The 12,066-nt window shown below is 72.3% G+C and overlaps 1 protein-coding gene across 3 annotated transcripts; it reads right to left on the reverse strand.

Annotated features, from left to right (window-relative positions):
- Window positions 1–35: 35 nt before the first annotated feature.
- Window positions 36–11,987, reverse strand: LLGL1 (LLGL scribble cell polarity complex component 1). 3 transcript variants are annotated; one of them, XM_086760210.1, is made up of 23 exons: window positions 11,682–11,987; window positions 9,117–9,214; window positions 7,347–7,428; window positions 7,150–7,265; window positions 6,551–6,709; window positions 6,308–6,470; window positions 6,074–6,209; window positions 5,924–5,978; window positions 5,606–5,763; window positions 5,296–5,513; window positions 5,104–5,171; window positions 4,642–4,795; window positions 4,147–4,251; window positions 3,662–3,954; window positions 3,419–3,572; window positions 3,187–3,340; window positions 2,808–3,091; window positions 2,285–2,549; window positions 2,058–2,172; window positions 1,863–1,957; window positions 1,627–1,750; window positions 1,449–1,528; window positions 36–1,222 (listed from the first exon to the last, which is right to left on the reverse strand). In XM_086760210.1, exons 1-22 carry the CDS (start codon window positions 11,760–11,762, stop codon window positions 1,450–1,452), a joined length of 3,156 nt encoding a protein of 1,051 aa, XP_086616336.1. In that variant the 5' UTR covers window positions 11,763–11,987; the 3' UTR covers window positions 36–1,222; window position 1,449. The 3 variants fall into 3 exon arrangements, with proteins under 3 accessions (XP_086616336.1, XP_086616335.1, XP_086616337.1); XM_086760209.1 differs by having other exon boundaries at window positions 7,135–7,265; XM_086760211.1 differs by lacking the exon at window positions 9,117–9,214 and having other exon boundaries at window positions 7,135–7,265.
- Window positions 11,988–12,066: the final 79 nt, after the last annotated feature.

The raw sequence follows: 12,066 nt of genomic DNA on the forward strand, positions 1-12,066 counted from the left end.
CCACCAGGCTCCCCAGACAGCTGCAGCCCGGGCCGTTGATATTAAATGCTTTATTTTCAATATTAAAAACCAGTATTTTTAATAACTAAACAATGCTAAATTCATCTTACCAAAAAAACAAAACAAAACAAAACAAGGATGAGGTGGGGGGGGTTCTACCAGGGACGCTACAGCCCCGGCCTCGGCAGGCAGCGCGGCCCCGCCGGCCCCCCCCCAGCCACACACGTACCGCAAGAGAGCCCGGGGGTGCGAACCGGCCCCGGGTCCCCAAAAGGAGAGGGGCAGGTGCCCGGTGGGGACGGCCACCGCGGGCCAGGGGACAGAGCCAGCGTCACCGCAGCCGCCTGCGAGGATGAGGCCAGGCTGGGGAGCCCACAGAGGCGGGGGAGATTTGGCACAGTGAGACCCCCAGGGTGGGGCAGCCCCGTGCCCCATTGCCCACCCCCCAGCACGCAGCAGGGCCAGGAGCCGGTGTGTCCCCTCCCGCATCGCGATCCCATCCCAAACCCGCCCGTGGCAGGAATTAGTGTCGGAAAGGAGCAGCAGGCACGGAGCCCAACCTGGAGAATAGCCCTTGGAGAAGCCACTACGAGAAAAAGGCCACCTGTGACCCCCTCCCGTGCCCCCTTCCCAGGCTGCTCAAGCCCTCCGGTGCCCAGCTGGGAGCCAGGGGGGCCACGCGGGGCTCCCCCCGGGAAGGGGACAGTCCCTGTGCGGCCGCCGGAGCCTCCCGGCAGGCAGGGGACGGGGCTGTAAACTGCAGGGAGCCGGGCATGTAAACACAGACCGGGGTACGGGGGGGGCCGTGCCGGGGGCTCGCGGCCCCCCACCTCCCCGAGAGACCCAAACCGGGGGACGAGGGGGGTCCGCGAGCCCCAGCCCTCCCCGTGGAGCCGGGGAAGCAGCAGCGTCCCCCAGGAAAGAGGCTCTGGAGCGGGGGACAGTGACGCTCGACCGTGTATAAAAAAGAAAATTATCTTCCCCGGGAAGAGTTTGTGCCCCACAGCCCCCAGCTCGGGGCCAGCACGGGGGCAGCGGGGCCGGCGGCCGGGCAGGGAGGCGCGGGGGGAACGTTCCGGAGCTGGGGCGCGCCGGCGGCCGGTGCGGGTGTTAGAGAAGAGACGAAGTCTACGTTACACGGGGAGGGGGCGCGGGGGGGTCCAGTCGAGTCGCGCGTCCCGGGAATCCGAGCACTGAGATGGGCCGGGGAGGCCGGCGGCGCCTGCGGGTGACGCAGCCGCTGAGAAGGGACCCAGGACATGCTGCCCCCCGCCACCCCCCAAGTAAAAGCCCCACGGACCACAGCCCCGTCCTCCCAGAGACGGATGGGGATGCCGGGGCGCTGCACTGGGGTCCCAGCTCCGAGCCCCGTGGCACCCCGGGGTTTGGAGCTAGAGCCGCGTCCCCACCACCATGCCCGCGCTGGGGCGCGGTGGCCCCTCACGCACCTCACTTGATGAGGATCCTCGCGGGCCGGGCCTCGTCCTCGCTGGCGTTCCTCAGGTTCCTCTCCGCTTCCTCCGAGGACCTGGGGCAGAGCAGGGTGAGAGGCAGCCGGGACGTCGCCGCGGCCCCTCGGCGCTGGCGGCAGCGGGCACTGGTTACTCCGCTCCCCGCCCCACTCACGCCAGAAAATCCTTCACTTCCTCCACGGTGATGTCCCCGGTGGTGTCCAGCGGGCTCTCCATGCTGCTGTTGGGGGAGTCCATGGGGCCGGGCGAGAAGGCGGCCGGGTGCTCCTCGGGGGACCCTGGGGAGCCCCGGGGACGTGAGGGCTGGGGGGCAGCCACGGCATGGGGCCGGCCCTCGAGGGGGGCCCACGGGGACACGGCGCGCGCAGCGGGGACGGGGCGGTCACTCACGGTCGCTGTCGGTGGGGGAGCGCTGGCCCTCGGGGCTGTGAGGGACGTGGGTGCCGTTTGCCTGCGGCAGCTTCGGTGTCGCCGTCGAGCTGTTGCTGGAAGGAAACGGGGAGAAGAGTTACTGCCAGCGCCACGGGGCGGGCGTCCAGGGGGGCTGGCGTAGCGAAGCCCCCGCGCCCCCGGCGCACATCCCACCTGAGAGAGGAGGTGTCCTGGAGCCGGGCGACCTCCAGCCGGCACAGCGGCTCCGTCACGTTCCTGGCGCTCAGTGAGAAGCGCTCAAACTCGGATGGCGAAATCAGGTAGAAACCTAGAGCGGGGACAACAAAAAGCCTCAGGGACCACCGCCGCAGGGCTGCGGCCGGAAACGATGTCCCACGTCCAAGGGACATCCCCCCCCGGCGCGGGGCCGGCGCCCTCACCCTGGCCGTGCTTGGTGAAGACGCAGGAGGCGATGCCGCTGATGTCCTCCTTGCGGATGCAGCCGTAGTGGACCTGTGGCCGCAGGCCGGGCACGGTGAAGATGTGGATGTCGCCCAGGTTGGTGAGGCAGGCCAGGCAGTTCTCCAGCCGCTCCTCGGAGCCCGCGCTGGCCAGGCTCACCAGGGCCACCTTCCGCACCCGGCAGCCCTCGTGCGCTGTCAGCTTGAACTTGGTCTTAGCGCTCACTTTGGGCAGCGTGAAGACCTGGGCGGGGTGGGAGGAGCCAGGTGTCGGGAGGGAACAGGAACCTGTGGCATTTTGGGGGGCACCCCAGCAGCCTCCCCACCGCGGAAGCCCCTGGCAAAGGGCGGCACTTTCCCCTCAGAGCCACCCAGGACCTGGCCGGTCACCTCCAGCCCCATCCTTGCGCCTAGGGGTTACGGGGACGCCCAGAGAGGACATGGGACATGGTGGTGGTGGGTCCCACCCCCACTGCAGAGGGACACCGAGCCCCACGCTCACCTTGAACTGCTCCTCGGAGGAGATGAGCATGGAGTGGCTGCCCTGCATGTCGGGGGCCTTGGCCAGGTCCCGCGAGACCTCGTAGGGCTCGGGCAGGGGGTTCCCCCGCCCGTCCAGCACCGCGATGGCCACCACCGGCGCCCGGTGCATCAGCTGGATCTCCTTCCCCAGCACCGCCTCCACCGCCCGCTCCGAAAACTTCTCCTGCGACGGCACCTCCAGGGCGTAGGCGAACACGGAGCCGGAGTTGGTCCCTGCCCACATCGTGGGGCCGTGGTGGGCAGCTACGGGGACGGGAGCGGCATCAGAGCCCCCTCCCCACGACGTGGCAGCAGCCAGACCCAGCTCGGGGGGCTTTTCCTGGGGAGGGGGATCTCACCGTCTCGGAGGAAGGTGTCGGCAAAGTAGAGGCACCGCACCACCCCCGAGAGCGAGTCGTCGGCCGAGCGGGGCTCGATCCGCCGCTGCACGGGCGTCATCTCCACCTCGGGGGGTCCCGCCTGCTCGGCCAGATGCGCGTTGGCCTCCTGCACCTGGGGAGGGGGACACGGGGGTCAGCCCCCGCCCGGCGGGGACGAGGAGCGGGCGCAGCGCCCCCGCTCCCTGCCCACCTTGCTGGAGGGGCTGCTGGCATTGAGCCTCTTCTTGCCGGACACCCGGCTCTTGCGGATGCGGCGGAAGGATTGCCGCAGGGATTTCTTGAGGGACTTCACGCGGGACAGGGGCCCTTCCATGGCCAGCGAGTCGTTGGGGTGCAGCGTACACCTGCGGGTACCGACACCGCTCAGCGCCCGGACCCCCCACCGCGTCGCTCCGGGGCTGGGGTGGTCCCAGCACGGAAATTCCCCCCGTACCTGGCCAGCACAGGGTTGCGCCGGTAATAATCGAAGAGGCCGAAGCCGTGGCTGGTGCCGAAAGCCACGAGGTTCCATTCGGAGTGGAGGGTGACGGCGGTGACGGCGGCGGGGGGCACGCACTGCACCAGCACGCTGGGCTGGAAGCCGGGGGCGAAGGGCAGGGGCCCGTTCCTGGGGGCCAGCCGGTCGTGGCCCTTCCAGGTGAAGCCCTCGCGGTCCTGCAGCAGGTCCACCGTGGCCACGCTGACCGCGTGCTCCGACTTCTCGTCACTCAGCTCCATCACCAGCACCTGCAGGGCACAAGCACGGACGATGGGGGGGGACGCGCGCCAGCCCACCCCGGGCTAGACCCCGCGGGCAGGAGCCCGTCACGGACGGGCATGGGGGTCTGCGGGGTCTGTAGCCCCCACCGTGCCGTTGTCTCCTCGTGGGGGGAGCCGAGAGGTGCCCGGCAGCCCCCGCGCTGCCCCCCGCCACCCTACCTGCCCCGCCGTGCCGGCCACCACCATCTTGGCCGTGTATTTGCAGAGAGCGATCTTCTGCACGCCCAGGCGCGGGTCGTCGCTGTAGGGATCAAAGCAGCCCACCTGCGGGAGACAAGGGGGCGGGGGGGCCGGGTGCCTTCATGCAGCTGTGGGGCAGCCCCCCCACTGCTCCCCACCAGCTGACGGGTACCGGCTGCGGCGCACGGGCCGCTCTGGGCATCTGGCCCGGGAAAGGCCTGTCCCCTCGGCTTCCCCCCCCGCCCCGGCTTCCCGCGCTGGGGCAGAGCCACGAGCCGAGCCGGGGCACGCAGCACGCGGAACAAACGTCCCTTGTGTCCCCACGGGGCGTCACACGGCAGCTGTGCCCCGAGCTGGGGGACGCGTCCCCAGGACGGCTCTGTGCCCGGCTCTGGGCTTTGTCCGCCCCACCCCGGCGCTGGCGGGGGCAAGGGGGCGCTGGGGTCCCCCCCACCCCCTTCCCAGGGACCTCACCTTGCGGAAAGGCGGCCACTCCTCCTCGCTCGCCTGGTTGAGGCTGTCGTTGTGCTCGCAGTCTGTCTGGAAGATGTTGGCGGTGCCCAGCTTGTAGAGGGGTTTCAGGGAGACCCCCGAGGCATCCCAGAAGCGCACCGTCCCGTCCTCGTGCCTGGGGAGGGGACGGGGAGGCCCCGTTAGCTCCGGGCCCCGACATCTGCCCAGCTAACAAGAGCCGCCTGTGTGCTGGCGGCCGCCGTGCCAGGAGGCGGGGGGGGGGGGGGACACAACGCCGCGGGTGACACGCTCCTACCCGGCCACCAAGCTGAACGTGACACAAGCGGCCAAAATCACCCCCCAGCGCCCCACCCCGCTACCCTGCCACGGGAAGGGGCTGAGTACATCCCCCTCCCTCCCTCCTCCCAGCTGGTGAATTTTGGGTTTCCCACGCCCCCCCCTCCCCGCTGCCAGGCCACTCACCCGGTGAGGAGAAGCCCCCTCTGCGTGGGCTCCTGGGCCAGGTTCTTCCCCCCGTCAATGGGCCAAGCCTGGAGGGAGGGATGGAGGGGAGGAGGGATGGAGGGAGCCCACCCACAGGGAGCAGGAGCAAGCGTCGCCCCTCCGCCAGCCCATCCCGGGGGGCTTGGGGACCCTCCCCTCCCCATCGCTCACCGCAGAGGACAGGCGGGGGCTCTGCTGCTCGCCAGCGCTGATAATCCTCTCCCAGAGCTTGAGGGGGACGTTGGAGACGTGGCAGGAGCAGGTGATGGCGGAGGAGTGGAGCGGCGCGAGGTACGGCGCCGGGATGGTGGGCCAGCCCGGCGTCTGGAGGTCGATGGCCACCAGCTCTTCCTCCACCAGCACCACGAGGGCACGGGGGTTCTCAAAGCCTGGGGAGGGGGCAGACGGCTGCTGCGAGGGGAGAACACCCCCCCTCCTTCCACTGCCACCTGCTCCCCGGGGCCGCCCCGGCGGGACGTACCTCCCTGGGCTGCCCCGGCGCTCTGCACGGTGAAGAAGTCGATGACACGGGAGGTGAAGTCGAGCGTGGCCAGGGTCTGGCCCTGCAGCACGCTGACGCAGTGCCGGTCGCCGTAGCTGGCCCGCGGCATCCCCCCGCTGAAGATGATGAAGGGGTTCCTGGGGGAGGGGGGATGAAGCAGCCTCCATCAGACTCCAGACCCCGCAAGAGCATCCTCCCCGCAGCCCAGATCCCCCCCTCCGCCGCCGCGCCCACCACCAGCCCAGCCCGGCTGCTGGGAGGGGGGTTTGCGCCGGAGCCGCCCCCGCGGGGACATACCCCGATTCGCAGGTCCGCCAGAGAATTTTGCTGATGGCTTTGCAAGGGAACGGACCTGAAACCAAAATATCAAAAATATCAACCCCACGGCCATGGTACCGGCACCGGGATGGGGCGATAGCCCCCAACCCCGCGACCCCCGCCCCGTACCGTAGGGGATGGTGGACATGACGGGCTGCTGGGTCCTCTGGCCGGCGCCGCTCACCGCCCACACCATGTACCCTCCGTCGCTGTGCGAGCTGACGATGCTCTTCCCGCTCTGCTCCCAGGCCAGGCTCTCCAGCTGCTGCGGGGGCACACGGAGGGGCTCGGCACCCAGGGCAGGGTGGAGCTGGGGGGGACACACACGCAGGAGCCCACAGCCCCCCCAACCATCCCCGGTACCTGGTTCCCCAGGAAGAGGTGCTGGACGGCGCGCGTGCTCTGCTCCCAAAGGACCACCAGCCCCCGGCTGTACCCGATGAGGAGCCGACTGCCGTCGTGTGGGTGCTCCTGGATGGACTCCACCGGCCCCAGCGCCTTCCCGCAGCGGTAGTCATCGGGGACGCTGCGTGGGCGGACGAGGCGGGGGGTCAGGGGGGGCCGAGAGCGCTGGGGAGGGGCCGTGGGGTGGGGGGGGGGGCTCACCTCTGCAGGATCTCATCCGGGAAGAGCGTTTTGTCCTCCAGCAGCGCGAGGGCGGGCAGGGCGAGGAAGTACACTGCGCCGCCCTCGGTGCCCAGGCAGGCCACCGCGCAGGCCGCCGTGGGCAGGACCACCGTCACCCGCGTGATGCCGGGGGAGCAGCTGGAGGGGAGAGCCGGGGGGGCCGAGTCAGCACCACGCTGGGTCTGGGGGAGCGGCGGAGAGACCCCAAACCTCCCCTGCCCCAGTGCAGCATCCCCGCTGAGCCAGCGGGACGGGGACAGGGACAGCCCCAGCACTAACAGCAATTAGAGCCATTAATTACCCCCCGGCCCCGCCAGCACCCACAAAAATCCCAGGGCTGCGTTCCGCCCCCCCCCCCGCCCCAGTATCCCAGTCGGGATCGGGGGAGCATCCCAGCACCGCCACCGAGGGACCTTGGCCACCATCCCGCCCCAAGCCGGGACGGCCGCTCCCACGCGCCGTTCCCAGCCGGCAGCGGTATCGCTCCCGGCCGCAGCCCCACGGCGAGAGGGCGGGGGGGGAGCAGCTGGGAACCCCCCCACCCCCCCCAGCAAGGCAAGTACTTAGCGCCGCCGGACCCTGGGCGTCCCGGGAGGCCGAAGCTGCGGGTCTCCTCCAGGTGGGAGCAGCCCTCCTTCTGGCAGATCTCCCAGAGGTGCAGCGTGTTGTCGTCCAGCAAGGAGAGCAGCCAGCCCTGGGCGGGGGCGACGCAGCAGGGTGGGCGGGGGGCCGGGTGGGGGGATGCCGCCGGGCCCCCCCGGGGACCCCCACCTACCTGGCCGGGGAGGAAGTGCAGCTGGGTGACGGTGGCCGTCTCCTTGTGCAGGCCCGTCAGCTCCACGCCCGGCGCGCCGTATCTGGGGGGGGGCCGTCAAAGAAGCAACGAGGGTAGAGTGTCCCCCACCCCTGCGAACTCCCGCACCCCCAAATTCCCCCCCCCCCGGCTCACAAGCAGGAGCCAGTTTAGCCCCGTGCCTCCCCGGCAGCGCCCCACGCCAGAGCTGGTCACGGCACTGGGGAGGCCGGGATCCGCCGAGCATCCCTAACTGGGATGCCATGGGTCGGGACGCGGCCGGGGCGTGTGCGCGTGGGCCAGGCCGGCTCCTGTCCTCTGCCACCCTCTTCTTCCTCAGCTGCAGGGCCGCGGCGAGGCGCCGGCAGCAGGGTGGGGTTCGGCATGCGCCGGCACAGCCTCACTCACCCAACTGGTCCCGGCTCCTCCAGCGGCAACGCCGCTCGGTGGGAACCGGGGCAGGACCAGCGCGGCAGCTCCGGCACCGCGCGCCCCGACCCGGCACCCACGGGAGCCTTCCCCACCCGACGGCGTCGCCAGCCCAAGGACAAGCGGCCGGGGCACCGGTTGGCGGTGACGGGGATCCCCAGGGTGCGACAACCCCTCAGTGCCAGGCTGTCGCAGCCGGATCCGCCCCGCTCGGCCGGGGAGCACCCATGGGTGCCCCCATGAACCAGTAGCACCAGTCAGGCCAGCTCCGGCTGCCGCCTCGCTTCCCCGGCACCGTGGAGCATCTTCTCCGTGGCGGCCGGAGCCGGGCACGGCGCGGCGTGCAGGACGGTGCCACCCCACCGCCAGCCCCGAGCTGGGTACCGGCCCAAAAACGTCCCCGCAGAGGACGCGCAGGGCATCGCTGCCCCCCGCAACGGCGGCTCCGCGGCCCCCGGGGGGGTTCGGCCTGGGGGTGGCCGGAGCCAGCACCCCATGGCGAGGCGGGCGAACGGAGCGGCCGGCGACGTCGCGGCCGGGCTGGCACCAGGGTGGCCACGGCAGGGGAAAAAAAAAAAAAAAGAGAGAAAAAAAAAAAAGAAGGAAAAAAAAAAACACGCCATCTTTGTGCTCAGGAGGCAGCGAGCCACCGGCCTGGGGGAGGGGGAGCGCAGTGGTCCCCCCTTTCCCCAACCCTGACCCCCAAACCCCGTTCCGGGCGCAGCCGCCAGCCCCCCCCGCCACCCCCGTACGCCCACCCCGCATTCCTGCGGCGCGGGGCCCCCCAAGCGCGGGCCGCATCCCGCCCTGGCCGCCCGCCAGCAGCCCTCCGGATTCTCCCCGCACGCCACCGGCAACAAAAGCTCGGCTGGGCCCCGCGTCGTCATCGTCGTCCCCCCCCGTGGGCCCCCCACCCAGGACCGGGCTCAGCGCCCTCCGTAGCCCCTCACCCTGGCGTCGGGCCGGCCGGAGGCCCCGCTGCCCCTCGGCGGGGTCGATCCGGCGGCCCCGTGTTGTCCCCCTCCCAAAAGCTGGGGCAGGCAGGAGCCCCCCGGGATAAGGGAGGCGACAGCGGGAAGCACCCCCCGCCCGGGACGGCCGAGCCCCCGTTGCACCCCCGGCATTTTGGGTCAGGCGGGGGTTTCCTCCGCTCCCCCCACCCCGGCCCAGCTGCAGCCCAGCTGGACGCAGGGACGGACAGACGGACGCCAGCGGAGCTGGGGTGGGGGGGGGACGACGAGCCCAGCCACGTCTCCCGGCGTTCCCGCGGGATTTGGGGGGGGGGGGTCCTTACCTCCTGCCCTCGCGGGGGGAAAAGGATACAGCTTGACGGCTCCCGCCTTGGTCCCGATGGCCATGACGCGCAGGACGGGGTCGTAGGCCAGGGCGCTGGGCTGGCTGGGGAAGCCGTGCTCCACCGTCTGCCGCGGGGACGGGCGGGTCAGAGCGGGGACCCCCCCACTCCTGCACCCCCCCCCAGTGGCTCCCCACAGCTCCCATCTCACACCAGCCCGAGCGCCACCTCGGCGACGGAGGAGCACGAAGCTGCTGCCACCGAGGGAGGAGGGGGATCGTTGGGGAGGGGGACACGCCGCTCCTCACCCAGTTTCCACCCGACGCCCCGAAACGCGCCAAACCCCACAGCCAGGGGAGCTCTGAGACCCCCCTCCAGCCGGCGCCTTGGGGAAGGGACCCCCCCACCCTAAACCCCTGCCCGAGGTGCGGGCGCCCCAGGACTCGAGCGGGGTCCAGCTCAGACCCCCCCTCCACGACGTCGCCGGGCGGCAGAACCAGGCGAGCGGGACCCGCTAACGCCGGGGACGTCCCCGTCGAGGCCGCGTGCCGCCCGCGGGCACCTTCCCAAGGAAATCCCGGTCGGCGATGGCGTGCCCGGGCTCGCCGGCCGGGGAGGGGTCGGCAGCGGGGGGACGCGGGGGGCACCCGTCGCCCCGGCCTGCGGCGAGGGGACCGCGGGGCTCCCGGGGGGCAGCTCGGCCGAGCGGCCGCGGCGCGCCATGGGGTGATACGGAGGTGCCGGAGCCAGACCGGCCGGATCCCGACCCGCTCCCTTTGTCTGGGGGGGCCCAGAGGTGCAGCGGGGCGGCTTTTCGCGCCCGCCGGCGGCACCCCCTGCCCCCGGCTCCCCGCCTTGGGTCACCTTCCACGTCCCCAGCCCGCCCAGGGGGTCCCAGCTGGGCCAGGGGGGCAACTTAAGGGGGACGTCTGTGGGTCCCAGGCCCCGTGGCAGCCCCGCGCAGGGTCACCCCGAATCCCACCGGGACGGACGCCGCGGCGGGAGCCGGGACGGCAGCAGCGCGGGGACGTCGCGGGGACGCTTTAGGCCGAGGATGGATACGACGGCGGCGGCAAAGACCCCCCCCGGCCTGTGCGTACCCCAAAAATGCCCTCCCGGCTCCCCGCTGCACCCTGAGCCCCAAGACGTTGGGGGTGCGGGGGGGGGTCGCAGCCCTTCTTCCCGCCCGGCAGCGGGGCCGCATCCGGCAGGCTGTGCCGGCCCGGCCAAGCCGCGCTCCCGGCCAAATTACAGCAAATCCCCGGCAGATCTGGAGCTCGGGAGGAAAAACAACCGTTAATGGGAGGCAGGTGGGCAGCTGGCGGCCGCGGCCGGAGCGGGGCTGCTCCCCGGGCCCCCCCTCGGGACGCCCCGCCGCACGCAGACCCCCCAGGACGCCTGCTCGGGCAGGATCGGGCCGCGGGACCCTCGTCCCAAAATTGAGGGGGCTCCGGCTGGGCTGAGCCTCGCGCCTCAGCCAGACCCTCGCCCGCAGGGGTGAGTCCGGGGGAGACGGGGCGGTGGGTGCCGGCTGAGACCCCCTCCCCTCACCACGGCGCACCCCAATATCTTCCAGCCCTGTGGAGCGACGCGGGGGTCCCCACCATGAGTTCGGGCGAGCAGCTGGCAAACAACCGACGCCGGGATGCTGCCGAAGGACGGACGGGGTCCCGGCTGTGCCGGGGGGGCCGCTGGCGCCGTTCTCCCGCCCCCGGGGCCAGGGCAGCAGGGTGGTCCCGACACCCAGGGGCTCCCGGGACGGGGCGCGCCGAGCCCCCGTCCCGCCGAGAGAAGGGTCCCACAGCTAAGGGCTAGCGGGGTCCCTCCTCGGGTTTTTGACGGGTCCGGGGGGCCCCCCACCCCACGGGAGGGGGCTGAGTGGGGAAAGCCCCCCCAGTGTCGGCGGGGGAGCCAAGCTCTGGGCCTCTAATGCCCCCCAGCCTCCCAGTTTTGGGGTGCCAGGGGTCTCTCCCACCCCGGGGGTCGCCACCACAGCTGACACGGGGGGTCTGCCCCACCATACCGCAGCCCTGGGGTGTCTGGGGTGAGGGGCTGAGCCCCCCCCCATATAGGGGTCAGATGGGGTGGAGGGGGGCATGGGGAGCCCCAAAATGCTGCTGCCAGCAGGCGAGGCCTGGGGGGAACCACGGAAACTGGGGTGCTAGGGGGACCCCCCTCACCCCACGGGGCTGGGGAAGGGGGTGTCGGGGGCGGGGGGGGGGGTTGCATCCCGTCCCAGGGTGCGGGAGGGGGTGTGCCCCGAGGAGGGGGTGCCCGCTGCACACTAGGTGGGGAGGGCAGCCCCCCCCCAAGCCCGCATCCTGCACCCGGGGGTCCCGGTCCGCACCCGCCGGGGGCGCATCCCCCCCAGCGCCCCGGGGTCCCGCCCCACCGGGGGGGCACTGCGGTCCCGGGGGGGCGGTGTCCCGCGCGCTGCTCCCCTCCCCGGGGGCTGCATCTCGCCCGCGAGCGGGGGGAGAGTACCGGAGCCTGCACCACCGCGGGAGGGGGTCCGCCCGCCACCCCCGCCCCCGGGCCCCCGCCCCGTACCCCCTGTAGCTGCCGGTGGTCGCCGTCCCCCGGCCCGGGCGCACCTTGCTGAAGGCGAAGAGGTCATTCCGGAGGCGCTCGCGGTGCGGGTCGGCGCCCTGCCGCCGGAACCGAAACTTCATCATGGTGGGGCCCGGTACCGGGCGGGGCCGGCGATCCCGGGGGCCGGTACCGGGAGAGTGGGGTGGGGGGGCGGGCGGTCCCAGGGGCCGCTCCCGGTGCGGGCGGTGCCGGTCCCGGCGGGGGGCGGTGCCGGTCCGGGTCCCGATTCGGGTCCCGGTTCCGGTTCCGGTCCCGGTGCGGGTCCCGGTGCGCGCGCCGAGCACCGAGCACCGCGCGCCGAGAGCCCGGGGCAGGCACCGCCGCGGCGGGGCGGGGCGCGGCCTTTGACGGACAACCCGCGCCGCCAATCACCGCTCGAGCGCCCGC

This window comes from Chlamydotis macqueenii, chromosome 15, assembly GCF_036417535.1.
Source record: "Chlamydotis macqueenii isolate bChlMac1 chromosome 15, bChlMac1.mat, whole genome shotgun sequence".
NCBI lineage: Eukaryota > Metazoa > Chordata > Aves > Otidiformes > Otididae > Chlamydotis > Chlamydotis macqueenii.